This window comes from Dreissena polymorpha, chromosome 14, assembly GCF_020536995.1.
Source record: "Dreissena polymorpha isolate Duluth1 chromosome 14, UMN_Dpol_1.0, whole genome shotgun sequence".
Classification (NCBI taxonomy): domain Eukaryota; kingdom Metazoa; phylum Mollusca; class Bivalvia; order Myida; family Dreissenidae; genus Dreissena; species Dreissena polymorpha.
The window spans coordinates 4909785-4924925 of NC_068368.1; the positions used below are offsets into that span (position 1 = coordinate 4909785).

The 15141-nt window shown below is 36.5% G+C and overlaps 1 protein-coding gene across 2 annotated transcripts in view; it reads left to right on the forward strand.

Moving 5' to 3' along the window:
- LOC127857899 (exonuclease 3'-5' domain-containing protein 2-like) overlaps positions 1 to 15141 on the forward strand; it is a 30944-nt gene that overhangs the window by 10736 nt on the left and 5067 nt on the right. For both annotated transcript variants that reach the window (XM_052394624.1, XM_052394626.1), the window contains 5 exons: positions 2285 to 2447; positions 6804 to 6907; positions 7971 to 8151; positions 9594 to 9759; positions 11635 to 11832. In XM_052394624.1, coding sequence (XP_052250584.1) covers positions 2285 to 2447; positions 6804 to 6907; positions 7971 to 8151; positions 9594 to 9759; positions 11635 to 11832 — 812 coding nt within the window. The remainder of the gene's footprint in view (positions 1 to 2284; positions 2448 to 6803; positions 6908 to 7970; positions 8152 to 9593; positions 9760 to 11634; positions 11833 to 15141) is intronic.

Here is a 15141-nt window from a genome sequence, read left to right on the forward strand (position 1 = left end):
ATTTTGAATACTTCTTAACCAACATGATCCCAATCTATAAACAAGAGCAGACAACTGTATCAATCATTTTGACAGAATTATGTCCCCTTTTATACTTAGATAATTGAACATTTGGTTAAGTTTTGTGTTTTGGTCCATTTTACTCCTAAAGTATCAAAGCTATTGCTTTTTATGTCCCCCACTATAGTAGTGGGGAACATATTGTTTTTGCCCTGTCTGTAGGTCTGTCTGTTGGTCTGTCTGCTTGCGCCAACTTTAACATTTTGCAATAACTTTTGCTATATTGAAGATAGCAACTTCATATTTGGCATGCATGTGTATCTCATGAAGCTGCACATTTTGAGTGGTGAAAGGTCAAGGTCATCCTTCAAGGTCAGAGGTCAAATATATATGGCCAAAATCGCTCATTTTATGAATACTTTTGCAATATTGAAGATAGCAACTTGATATTTGGCATGCATGTGCATCTCATGGAGCTGCACATTTTGAGTGGTGAAAGGTCAAGGTCAAGGTCATCCTTCAAGGTCAGAGGTCAAATATATGTGGCCCAAATCGCTTATTTTATGAATACTTTTGCAATATTGAATATAGCAACTTGATATTTGGCATGCATGTGTATCTCATGGAGCTGCACATTTTGAGTGGTGAAAGGTCAAGGTCATCCTTCACAAGGTCAATGTCATCTTTCAAAGTCAAACGTCATATAGGGGGACATTGTGTTTCACAAACGCATCTTGTTATACTTGGAAAACTCGCTAACTATCGTAAGGGGACTGTACAGGGCAAGTTGCATAACTCTGGTTGGCTTTTAAACAGAATTATGGCCCTTTTTTGTCTTAGTAACTTTGAATATTTTGTTAAATTTTGTGTTTCGATCCATTTTACTTCTAAAGTATCAAGGCTATAGCTTTCAAACTTCAAATACTTTCTTACTATCATGATGTTACTGTACCTAGCAAGTTAAATTTGACCTTGACCTTTGAATAACCTTGTCCCTCAAGGTCAAATTAATAAATTTTGCTTAAATTGCAAACTTCTTTATTTATGATCACATTTGATTCATACTTTGACAAAACAACACTTACCTGACATTACACAATGGACTCCACCCAAACCATCCCCCATGCCCCACCCCAGAATCCCCCCCCCCCCCCAAAAAAAAAAATGTTTTTCTTGTTTTTCTTATTTTGAAAGATCATCTATTAAATGACCACACACCCACATTATACCCCCCTTTCCATGATGGCTAACGTTATACTGTCAAGCACTCGAATAGTCGAGCGCGCTGTCCTCTGACAGCTCTTGTTTTTGTTATGTAATTTAGGTTTGGTCCTCTACTATTATTTTTAATTTGCTCAAATCATGTTTGTGGATCAAAAAGCGGCCACGCTCAGAGGCCACCAGTTTTATGTACACTATTAAATTTAAGGAAAACTTGTACAAACTTATTTAAAAGTGGCAAAGTACAAGGCTTTTAGATTTGGAATGTTCCATCATTTAGAGGTCCTTTTAAGTTTGTTCAATCCATGCCCTTGGGGTCAAAAGTGCCCGGACCCATGGTCAACAGTTTTACATAAACTACAATAGAAACTTCTTGTCTGAAACAAAAAAAGCCAATTTTCTCTCATATTTTGAATGTAACATCTGCGAGAGGTCTTCTGTGAATTTTGTTCAATAATGCCCCTTGGATCAAAGCTGACCTTGTCCCATGAGTCACATTTTCAATAAGGACACCTAGAAAAATAAATTTTGACAACAAGGCCTATATCCATGATATTTAGTATGTAACGTCAGAAAGTGGCCTTCAACAAAGTTTGGTCCAAACTATGCTGTTTGTTGTTAAACATTGCCCCAGCTGTCACATTTGTATGTTGACTCGAATACCAAATTAATATCAACATTGGTCATCTCTACAAGGACAAAATACAAAAATGTAATATTTGTATGTAAAATCAAATAGTGGGGGTCTGTTCACATTTTGCCTCTGGGGTTAAAATTGTACACACCTGTGTGGTGATTTTAAATGATTTATATAGACTTGAATAAAAATAGACATGTTCAAGCTATGCCATGCCATCAAATGTAGCCCCAAAGCAGGGTTATCAAGTCATAAATCACTGAGATATACTTTATGAAGTGATCGTTTAAGGATCTCAAAGGTCCCCTTTTTGGCAGATCTGTCAAATAATTATAGTTAAGGTTTATAATGATATTCCTGTTTAAGCTTTACTTACTATAGTTAAAGATAGACACTAATTTATACAGTGTTGTATAACATTTTCAGATAGACTATGCTGCAGATGATGCCCTGTTTGGCATGGATATATTCTTACAACTTGTGGCGCTAAAAGTGACTGGGAGGTCAGTTAAAGACTCGAGGTACTTTGGTCAAGACGTTTGCATATCAAGGGAAGAATTCTGGAATAAGGCTAGAGCTTTATGCCAAGGTAATGAAAGGAATTTGAAACCTTTACTTATTTATTTTTTTCATAACACCAATTTATTTCATAGGTATTTCTGTTTTTCACTGTTTCTCAAAATAATGAAGCCATTAGTATTCATATGTGATTGGGCCAGTTTTAGACATATCCACGTTTATATGAGATGATAGAGATCATGTTAAGTACCAACTGAAGTTTTATACATGTGAAAATTGATTAATTATTTTGTGGGCCCCCCCCCCCCTCACCGTATAGCTATCTAAGGCTCATTGGGTCATTGTCGACCTGAAATGGCCCACAAGTCACCCGGGACGACTAGAAGCCGATTCATGTCACCTTGGGGTGACTTCAAGCAGACGCTAGTCACCTCAGGATGACTAGAATCGGGTTCATGTCACCCCAGGGTGACATGAATTGGCTTGAAGTCACCCCAGGGTGACATGAATTGGCTTGAAGTCACCCCAGGGTGACATGAATTGGCTTGAAGTCACCCCAGGGTGACATGAATTGGCTTGAAGTCACCCCAGGGTGACATGAATTGGCTTGAAGTCACCCCAGGGTGACATGAATTGGCTTGAAGTCACCCCAGGCTGACATGAATTGGCTTGAAGTCACCCCAGGGTGACATGAATTGGCTTGAAGTCACCCCAGGGTGACATGAATTGGCTTGAAGTCACCCCAGGGTGACATGAATAGGCTTGAAGTCACCCCAGGGTGACATGAATTGGCTTGAAGTCACCCCAGGGTGACATGAATTGGCTTGAAGTCACCCGAGGGTGACATGAATTGGCTTGAAGTCACCCCAGGGTGACATGAATTGGCTTGAAGTCACCCCAGGGTGACATGAATTGGCTTGAAGTCACCCCAGGGTGACATGAATTGGCTTGAAGTCACCCCAGGGTGACATGAATTGGCTTGAAGTCACCCCAGAGTGACATGAATTGGCTTGAAGTCACCCCAGGGTGACATGAATTGGCTTGAAGTCACCCTAGGGTGAATCAGCTTCTAGTCACCCCCGGATGACTTCAAGCCATTTCAGGTCGACAATGAGCCTAACTAAGCAGTTCAAAGTTGCACTATTTAAGTATTTATACAAGCAGTGGTTGCAATAAGCATCATCCAGTTTGCAAATTTTGATCTGGGATTCCTCAGATGTGCTTTTTATTATGTCTCCCTATTAATGGGAGAAGCATATAGACGCCTCTTGTCAGTCTGTCCGAAATCTAATTGTGATGAAATGAATCATGTAATAAAAATTGGCAAATTAATTATATGGCTTGAGACTGATTTTCCAGAAAATAGGTTCCAAGTGACTTGATGTCTGTCTGTCTGTCTGTCTGTTTGTTTGATCGCACCTCAGTCCTGAACTTAATAACCAAATTTGATAAAACTGTATATGTAGTGTCCTTATGGAGTGAAAATGTGCTTACATGTATCATCAGGTCACTCTGCTTCATTTATGCGAAGTATTTCTCTTTGCATTAAGAGTTGTTTCCTAGCCAGATCTCATACATGTATGATCTTAATTGATGGAACATTTACAGAGATTTATCAGGGAGTTATTGATTTTATTAAAATTCTGAAATTTTCATTACATGATATTTTAAACCTATGAGCCAATGTCAATGACATTATGTTTAGGTTCTACTGGTCCATTGATCTTTAATACATTAAGTACCAGGTAACCATAAATGCCCCTTTTTCTTGTTCTTGTTTCTTCAGTTGACCGTTAAATTGACAAGATCCATGATCAGGAGGCATCAATCAGTTACATTAAAATATATTTTTCCTAAAGGGGACCTAAACATTCCTTATGATGGAAGGTTTCCAAAGATATGTATATATATATATATATATATATATATATATATATATATATATATATATATATATATATTTATATATATTATTATATATCTATATAAACCGGAGGGGACTTATGGTTTGTGCTCTGTGTGTGAGTCTGTAACACTTTTCTTGATCCTGCAATAACTTTAAAAGTTGTTCATATTTTTTTATGAAACTTGAAACATGGACAGATGGCAATATATGGAGATTATGCACGTCATTTCATTTTGTTCCTACGTCAAGAATTCTGGTTGCTATGGCAACAAATAGACTAGAAATATTGCTGAAAATGGTAGATCCTGCGATAACTTTAAAAGTTTTTTATATTTTTTCATGAAATTTGAAACATGGATAGACGGCAATATGGAGATTATCAATGTCATTTCATTTTGTTCTTACATTAAGAATTCTGGTTGCTATGGCAACAAATAGATTAGAAATATTGCTGAAAATGGTGGAGTTTAACCGGAAGGGGACCATATTGCTTGCCAATAGTCTTGTTTCTTGTTGTTTTATTAGTCACAACATTTAGTTAATCTTCTATCCAGTTCTTTCTTTAAGTTAAACCTTAATAAATGTCATATTTAAATCACTTTTGTTATAAATTTTTAAGTATTTTTTAGCCAAAAACAATGAAAACACTAATATCCCAAATTTAGTCAAAATGATGTGAATTGTACAAATCCAAAAGGACCTGTTCCCATTCCCAAAATGGTGGAAAATTAATACTGCCAGTGATTGTCAGATGTCAGTCAGTCCATAGACAGTTAGTTTTTTACTATATCTAGACAGAGAAGTAATAGTCTCTGATGTAGATAATGCTTTTCCTATGATTACAAAGGAAAGGCCGCAGGAAATACACCTGTTAATTTTTAGGTCAATGCCTAGGTCAAGGTCACAGGGGCTTTTAACATTGTCTTTATTTCCACTTGATATCAAGAGCATGCTTTTACCAATGAGCATCTCCAGTCAACAATGCTGATTTCAAAAATTGTGAAAAGATGTCAATGTGTTCCTGTCAGGACTTAATAATTCTTGTAAAAATTACAGTGAAGCCCATAATAATGTAAAAAATGCATAAAATTAAAGTTGATTTCATGAGATAATCAATGTATTTATTCATTTTTTTCTTCTAGTAAACAATGTTAATCTCTTGTGAATTTAAATTGAAGATCAAAAGAAATCAAACAATATTCTATTTGTATCATGTTCTTACTCATACATGTAAGTTATTGAATTAGAATTATACAAACTCCGGCTTTCTTGACCAAAGTTCTTTTTAGCTCACCTGTCACGAAGTGACATGGTGAGCTTATGTGACCGTGTGATGTCCGGCGTCCGTTGTGTGTGCGTGCGTGTGTGCGTCCGTAAACAATTTGTTTGTGTAGACAGAAGTGGTCACTGTTTTCATCCAATTTTATGAAATTTGGTCAGAATGTTTATCTTGATGAAATCTGGGTTGGGATTGTATTTGGGTCATCTGGGGTCAAAAACTAGGTCAAATAATAAAAAAACCTTGTGTAGACAATAGAGGTCGCAGTTGTCATCCAATCTTTATGAAATTAGGTCAGAATGTTTATTTTGATGAAATCTGGGTTGGGATTCTATTTGTGTCATCTGGGGTCAAAAACTAGGTCACTAGGTCAAATAATAGAAAAACCTTGTGTAGACAGTAGAAGTCCCAGTTTTCATCAACTAGGTCAAATAATAGAAAAACCTTGTGTAGAAAATAGAGGTTGCAGTTTTCATCCAATCTTTATTAAATTTGGTCAGAATGTTTATCTTGATGAAATCTGGGTTGGGAATGTATTTGGGTCATCTTAGGTCAAAAACTAGGTCACTAGGTCAAATAATAGAAAAAACCGTCAACAATTTGTTTGTGTAGACAGTAGAGGTCACAGTTTTCATCCAATCTTTATGAAATTTGGTCAGAATGTTTATCTTGATGAAATATGGGTTGGGATTGTATTTGGGTCATCTGAAGTCAAAAACTAGGTCTCTAGGTCAAAAACTAGGTCACTAGGTCCAATAATAGAAAAACCTTGTATAGACAATAGTGGTCACAGTTTTCATCCAATCTTTATGAAATTTGGTAAGAATTATCTTGATGAAATCTGGGTTGGGATTGTATTTGGGTCATCTGGGGTCAAAAACTAGGTCACTAGGTCAAAAAATAGAAAAACTTTGTGTAGACAATAGAGGTCACAGAGTTTTCATCCAATCTTCATAAAATTTGATCAGAATGTTTATCTTGATGAAATCTGGGTTGGAATTGTATTAGAGTCACTTGGGGTCAAAAACTAGGTCACTTGGTCAAATAATAGAAAAACCTTGTGTAGACAATAGAGGTCACAGTTTTCATCCGATCTTTATGAAATTTGGTCAGAATGTTTATCTTGATGAAATCTGGGTTGTGATTGTATTTGGTTAGTCAGGTGAGCAATTCAGGGCCATCATGGCCCTCTTGTTTGATGACTAGGACCAATTATTATGGTATGGTATTTATTTTTTTAGGAATCACAGATGTTACATACAAGGGGAAAACTGCTGGTAGGGTAATGGCTGAAGTCATGTGCAGCAGCTCGGAAGATGATGAATACCTTGATGATAGTGGCAGTGTAAGATGTGTCATTTTAATGAAAGGAATTCAATTCCTGATACTTCTAATGATCTAGTTCAAATTTCTTATTATATATTATTCTTTAAACCAAATCAAACTTTGAACTTTGTTGATAAGTGAATGGAAAGGTATCCCGACAAACGGACCCAGACAAGCGGCTCCCTGCCTTACTTTGCATTTCCGGACAATCAGCACCTTGTTAATTTGTCAACCACGTCAAAATTGGCCCCCGATTTAATTATCCATCCAGACGATTGGCTACAGATTAAAGGCAATAGATAAAACTCTTCAACACTTTTTTGGACTGATTAATTTAATCCGCTAATTGGTTTGGTAAAAGAGATGATTTATAAATCGAGTTCAAATCCTGTCAACAGTTATATTCTCAAGCTAATTTAAGCATGCACTGATTAAGCTTATATGCTAATTGGTTTGAAAACACTCGCAAACAAGTACATAGTATATAAACAAATATTATCAAAGATAATTAAAACATTTCCTTGAATTATGATTTTTTTTCCGAAAAACAAACTACAAAAGAAAATTAGTGTTAATAAAAGAAAGAAAATGGATTTATTTCATAAAAAATAATGGAATTCACCAGGATACATAAGGGTGTGCGAAGGTTGTGTTACAACAACTACATGTCGTTATTTTCGCAGTCAAATCAAGTCAAATGTCTTTATGTGGGAAACATTACATGTTTCATAGCCTATAATTTGGTGCAGATTGTCTGGGTGAACAATTAAATCAAATGACAATTGTCCTGGTCAACAAATTTACGAGGTGCCAAATGTCCGGGAATGAAAAAAAGGCAGGGAGCTGATTGTCTGGATGCAGTAGCCCTACAATCAAATGGAAAAGGATTTGATGAATTTCAAAAGGGAATTTCATTGTTTTCTCAAATAATGCAAATTAACTAAATAAAAGAAGTCTCCATACAATCGTACAATCAATATGTATCAGTTTTTTTCCTCTTAGACCTCATCTTTTTTCGTTTTGTGCAAGATTTAATTAGCACTGCAGTAGAACAATAAAAATGACAAAAATGTTCATTTTAGGTTATGTCTCCCACATCATTTTCCTCTCTTCAAAGTCACAAAAGTAGCAAGAATACGAAAGCATTCATGACACGCCAGCGACCCCTGTACTACAATTGCAAGCTGCTGGCCCCAGATGGAGAATGTCTCACACTTTGTGATATCAGGAAAGCACAGTGGTACATAGACAAAGAGTTGGGAGGTAAAACTAGCCATGTAATGTACTAAACCCCTTAACCCTTAACCACTTACATACGTATTATCACGCCTTTGTAGTTTCTCATTTCCAACCCTTAGATACTGATGAGCAGCAAACAGCATTAAACCTGAACAGACTATGAGTTACTCGCAGGCTGTTCCGGTGTTATGCTGGTTGCAAAAGCCGTTTTCACTTTGCTTCTTATGTGGGAAAGGATTAATTTATGGATTTAATTTTGCATTAGTGTGTACAACACTTAGTTTTATATTTCATGCACATTCAACTTTTAATTAAAGTATGCATTGTTGGAAAGATAATATTCTTTATTATATCTCAAATCAAAGTTAGTGTGTGTGGGGGTGGGGGTGGGGGGCTATGTATGAAGTACTTTGTGGCGGTTGTCTATCTGTTGGTCCATCTGTTAGTTTGACCATGTCCCAAACCTTATCCCCATTAAGCAATTGCAGGGCTTTTGTTGGCTGATGTGATAGCAGGGACGTAGATGTTGTCTACGTCTCTGGTGATAGCAATGTTGGGTCATATTCTGATGCCAAAAAGTATCTGTTTTTCCCTCATCTAGTCCTTAAATTCCCACTTTATAGTTTAAGATATTGGAATGTTGGCTTATTATTATGTTGGACTTTTTGTCTTTTGAAGATTTAACAACCATTTTACTGAGTTGTTTTTATTCAGAATATTAAATTTGTATGTAGTGTTATATTTAAATCTTCACATTTTATCTAAAAAAATTGTTTTCTTAAAATAACATGAATTTATTTTAAAATTCATAATTTTACAAGTATTGGTCATATTCCTTAAATTGTGAAAAAAGCTCATAATTTTGAAATACCCTTGCTGAAATGTAACCTCAGTAACCTGTATAAAAGAGCCTTAGGATTTGCAAAACCCAGGTATTTTCACAACATTTTATTGGCACTATAAGGCTTGTTTCAGCTCGCGCTTCTGGAATTTAAAATAATTTGGGACACATTTGAAAAAAAACAAAGCAATTTGTCATGCACATGAAACGTATGACTAGCATTGAAAGTTAAGGTCAAACTTAGAGGTAAAAAATGTTATTAGATGTTTTTTCATACCTGGATCTCAAGCAGAAACTGAATATAATTCAATAAGATCTGGATTGCAAGACAAGGTCATACTTTAAGGTCAATTGTCAAAATAATGCATCTCCGTCTTTAAATAAAGCTGCTATTTGTGTCAAAAGGCATCAAGGGCTTTACATCACCTGTAATGATAGGTCTAGTCTTAAATATCAAGCAATTTTCTAACTGCCCCAAAGTATTTATGTGTCCTTATATTGTATCAAAGCAAAGCTAAATAAATGTATATATGTTCTTTGGCAAACATACCTAAAGTACTGGCTGTACGACTCAAATTTTTTCTGAATAAATGTTAACAAAACATGTTACATATAATGTTGCCAGACAAAGTGAGTGACGATCCTTTCACAGTGAAGTTGCGCTTCGAGCCAAAGAATCGTCCAGCATCGAGGCAAGACTACTACCTACAGGAGAAGGAAAACACGTGTGTTGTGTGTGGATCACATGAGGACTATGTGCGCAAACTGGTCGTGCCTCAGGAATACAGGAAGTATGTGTTTTTGTAATATTTATAAATAGTTGTACTCTCCATAACTTAAGGCACATTTTCTCATATGTTTTGTTTAAACAACAGTGCCTCATTTTGTGGACAAATGGTAGTTTGATTCCAATACTTATAGATGATAATTATGTTATGTGCTCTAGGACAGATATTTGATGGGTATGTACCGCCAGGTAATTGTTTTTCGAAAATCTGACACATTCCTTAGTAGGTGTATTATAAATGAAGAATAAAAGGAATTTTCAAGGTTCAAATGAGTTATCGTGTTGTTATATAAATAAGGTTAAAAGTGCAATTGTTTTGTTAAAAAAATAGAATATTAAAGAAAATAAATTATTCTTTGGTAAATAAAATATGCTATATAAACTAAATATATATTACTACTGCAAATATTTAAAAACAAATATGTCTTTATGGTCGTTATATCTGGTAACATTATACTTTTAAAGCAAAAGAATAGTAAAGCTTGCTGTCTTGGGACAGCTCTTATTGAAAGAGTTATTGCTGTTGGAAATAAAAGTGTGTAATGAGTCATTAGCATTTTGCATAAGAACCAATCATTTGATAAAACTGTATATACATTATCTGTATAAGCGGATGGTCTAAATATTGTCAGGTAGTTTTTCTTTTGATTTTTCTGATTTTTGCTTTTGAAGTTATAACATGTTTTTACAAATAGGACATTTCTAAAGAACTTTAATGTTTTTCAACGAAAATCAGTAATTTGAGGTCCACCATTGCTGAAACTGTTTTAAAAGTGTACTTTTAATGGTGGTCAAGCAAATGTATTCCAATGATTTCCATAGGAACTTTTTATTTTGAAATTATGCCGTCTTTACTTGCTGTACAAGATCTTTGGAACTTATAAGCCATTTCAATTACATTTCCCTACCAAGGCATCTTATGCATATTTTTGGTTATTGTGGTCAATCTATCTTTTATAGTAATTTTCTCATTTTCTTATTCTCATGTTTTAAATCAACTTACACAGTGACAAAACACATTAGCCCATGGAGAATCCATAATTTTCATTTTAATCCTATTTGTAATTGGTAGTTCATTATGCCTCCCTTCGAAGAAGAGGGGGTATATTGCTTTGCTCATGTCGGTCCGTCTGTCGGTCCGTCCACCAGGTGGTTGTCAGACGATAACTCAAGAACGCTTGGGCCTAGGATCATGAAACTTCATAGGTACATTGATCATGACTCGCAGATGACCCCTATTGATTTTGGGGTCACTAGGTCAAAGGTCAAGGTCACGGTGACCAGCAATAGTAAAATGGTTTTTGAATGATAACTCAAGAAGGCATAAGCCTAGGGTCATAAAACTTCATGGGTAGATTGATCATGACTTGCAGATGACCCCTATTGATTTTGAGGTCACTAGGTCAAAGGTCAAGGTCACGGTGACCCGAAATAGTAAAATGGTTTACGGATGATAACTCAAGAACGCATACGCCTAGGATCATGAAACTTCATGGGTAGATTGATCATGACTCGCCGATGACCCCTATTGATTTTGAGGTCATTTGGTCAAAGGTCAAGGTCACGGTGACCCGAAATAGTAAAATGGTTTTCGGATGATAACTCAAGAACGCTTTTGCCTAGGATCATGACACTTCATAGGTACATTGATCGTGACCCGCAGATGACCCCTATTGATTTTCAGGTCACTTGGTCAAAGGTCAAGGTCACAGTGACAAAAATCGTATTCACACAATGGCTGCCACAACAACGGACAGCACATATGGGGGGCATGCATGTTTTACAAACAGCGCTTGTTTTCCTCTGAATTTCCTGAATGTTCACAAATAAGACAAAATCAAAATTGAGAACCAACAAAATGTATCTATTTCTTTTATAGATACTTTCCTCCAATTCTAAAGAACCACTCATCCCATGATGTACTCCTACTTTGTATCCAATGCCACCTGAGATGTGCCGACTATGAGACAGCTGTAAGGCAGCGTTTGGTCGCAGAGTGTGATGCCCCTTTAGACTCGGGGAAAGACTCCAAAAGACGTCTGGATGGGGATCTTGCAAAAGTTGTTTCAGCTGCCAAGTATGTTTAATGAGATTGCCCAAGTTAAAAATCTAGAGCAGACTGATTTATTTTACCCTTTCCTACTCAGAAGCAAAGTTATAATGGCTGTGTGCAAACAGCATACAACCAAAACAGCCTGCGAGTAACTCGCTCACTGTTCAGGTTTTATGCTGTTTGCTTCTCATCAGTATCTAAGGGTTGGAAATGAAGCCTGTAAAACTTGAATCTAGTTAGGAAGGTCTTGAATTTAATGTAACTTTCTAAGGGACTACAAATGTGTCAAAATACGTATCTAAGTGGCAAAGGGATGAAAGAGATAAAATCTTTAAGCAAGGATGGTAATGCTTTCATTTGCTATTTTATTATCATGCAAGTAATAACATTAGGAATTACTAGGATGAATAGATTTTAAGCTCATCTGATTGCTCAGGTGAGCTTTTGTGACCGGTCTTTGTCCGTCGTATGTCCTTCCGTCCGTTAACATTTGCTCGTAAACACTCTAGAGGCCACATTTTTTGTCCCATCTTTATGAAACTTGGTCACAAGCTTTGTCCCAATGAAATCTCGGCCAAGTTCGAAACTGGGTTGTGCCGGGTTTAAAACTAGGTCACAAGGTAAAAAAGAAGAAAAACCTTGTTAACACTGTAGAAGTCACATTTCATGCCCAATCTTCATGTTTCTTTGTCAAAATGTTTGTCTTAATGATATCTTGGTTGAGTTAAAAAGTGGTTCCGATCCGTTAAAAAACATGGCCGCCAGTGGGCGGGGCAGTTTTCCTTATTTGGCTATAGAGAAACCTTGTAAACACTCTAGAAGTCACAATTTTTGCCCAATCATCATGAAAGTTGGTCAAAACATTGGTTCAATTGATGTCTCGGACGAGTTCGAAAACGGTCGAGATCGGTGAAAAAACATGGCCGCCAGTGGGCGGGGCATTTTTCTCTATATGTATATAGTGAAAACATGTGAACACAGTAGAAGTCACATTTTTGGCCCAATTTTCATGAAATTTCTCTATATGTATATAGTGGAAGTTTTCCCTATTTGGCTATAGAGAAACCTTGTAAACACTCTAGAATTCACAATTTTTGCCCAATCATCATGAAAGTTGGTCAAAACATTGGTTTTATTGAAATCTCGGACGAGTTTGAAAATGGTCAGGATCGGTGAAAAAACATGGCCGCCAGTGGGCGGGGCATTTTTCTCTATATGTATATAGTGAAAACATGTGAACACAGTAGAAGTCACATTTTTGGCCCAATTTTCATGAAATTTGCTTAGAACATTTGTTTCCTTGATACAAGAGTTGAGTTCAAAAATGGTTGCGGTCAGTTGAATAACATGGCTGCTGGGAGGGGGGCAGTTTTCTCATTATGCCCCCCCCCCCCCCTTTCGAAGAAGAGGGGGTATATTGTTTTGCTCATGTCGATCCGTCCGTCCACCAGATGGTTTCCGGATGATAACTCAAGAGCGCTTATGCCAAGGTTCATGAAACTTTATAGGTACATTGATCATGACTCACAGATGACCCCTATTGATTTTCAGGTCACTTGGTCAAATGTCAAGGTCACGATGACCCGAAATAGTAAAATGGTTTCCGGATGATAACTCAAGAACGCTTATGCCTAGGATTATGAAACTTCATAGATAAATTGATCATGACTCGCAGATGACCCCCATTGATTTTCAGGTCACTAGGTCAAAGGTCAAGGTCACAGTGACCCAAAGCAGTAAAATGGTTTCCGGATGATAACTCATGAACGCTTATGCCTAGGATCATGAAACTTCATAGATACATTGATCATGACTCGCAGATAACCCCTTTTGATTTTCAGGTCACTAGGTCGAGGGTCAAGGTCACGATGATCATAAATAGATAATGGTTTCCGGATGATAACTCAAGAACGCTTAGGCCTAGGATCATGAAACTTCATAGGTACATTGATCATGACTCGCAGATGACCCCTATTGATTTTCAGGTCACTAGGTCAAAGGTCAAGGTCACGGTGACCCAAAATAGTAAAATGGTTTCCAGATGATAACTCAAGAACGCTTATGCCTAGGATCATGAAACTTCATAGATACATTGATCATGACTCGAAGATGACCCCAAGGTCACAGTGACCTGAAATAGTAAAATGGTTTCTGGATGATAACTCAAGAACGCTTATGCCAAGGATCATGAAACTGCATAGGTACAATGATCGTGACTCGCAGATGACCCCTATTGATTTTCAGGTCACTAGGTCAAATGTCAAGGTCATGGTGACCTGAAATAGTAAAATGGTTTCTGTATGATAACTCAAGAACGCTTATGTCTAGGTTCATGAAGCTTCATAGGTATAATGATCATGACTTGCAGATGACCCCAATTGATTATCAGGTCACTAGGTCAAAGATCAAGGTCACAGTGCCAAAAAACGTATTTACACAATGGCTGTCAAGGTCACGGTGACTCAACTTAGAAAAATGGTTTCCGGATGATAACTCGAGAATGCTTACGCCTAGGATCATGAAACTTCATAGGTACATTGATCATGACTCGCAGATGAAATAATGATGAAACTTGACCAGGATGTTTGTCTGGACAATATCTAAGTCAAGTTTGACATTTGGTAAAGATTGAATGAACCGACTCCTCTCAGGTGAGCGAACTATGTTAATGTTGTTACTGTTGATTTAGAAATTTATGAAAAATATTCCCTTTTTATGCCCCCGTATCGAATGAGGGGGGCATAAACTTATCATTATGTGGAAAACTTTAACCTTGGTTAAACTTTTGCAATAATGAATAACTTTTGCAATATTGAAGATAGCAACTTGATATTTGGCATGCATGTGTATCTCATGAAGCTGCACATTTTGAGTGGTGAAAGGTCAAGGTCATCCTTCAAGGTCAAAGGTCAAATATATGACTTCAAAGCGACGTCCAAGCTTTAGCCTTGGTCATAACTTTTGCAATATTGAAGATAGCAACTTGATATTTGCCATGCATGTGTATCTCATGGAGCTGCACATTTTGAGTGGTGAAAGGTCAAGGTCATCATTCAAGGTCAAAGGTAAAATATATGGCTTCAAAGCGGCGCAATAGGGGACATTGTGTTTCTGACAAACACATCTCTTGTTTGAATTGGGAATCAAATTTTAAAAGTTATAGAAATAACAAAAATGTTTTGTTGCATCATGCAGTTAAAGGATACAGTGCATTAAAACAATATTTTGTATCAATCAGTTGATAGAATGACATTAGATGAAAACTGTCTTGCAATGAATGTAATATAATTGGTCCTCAATTTGTATATATATGGATTCTAGTTTTGAGCTTAC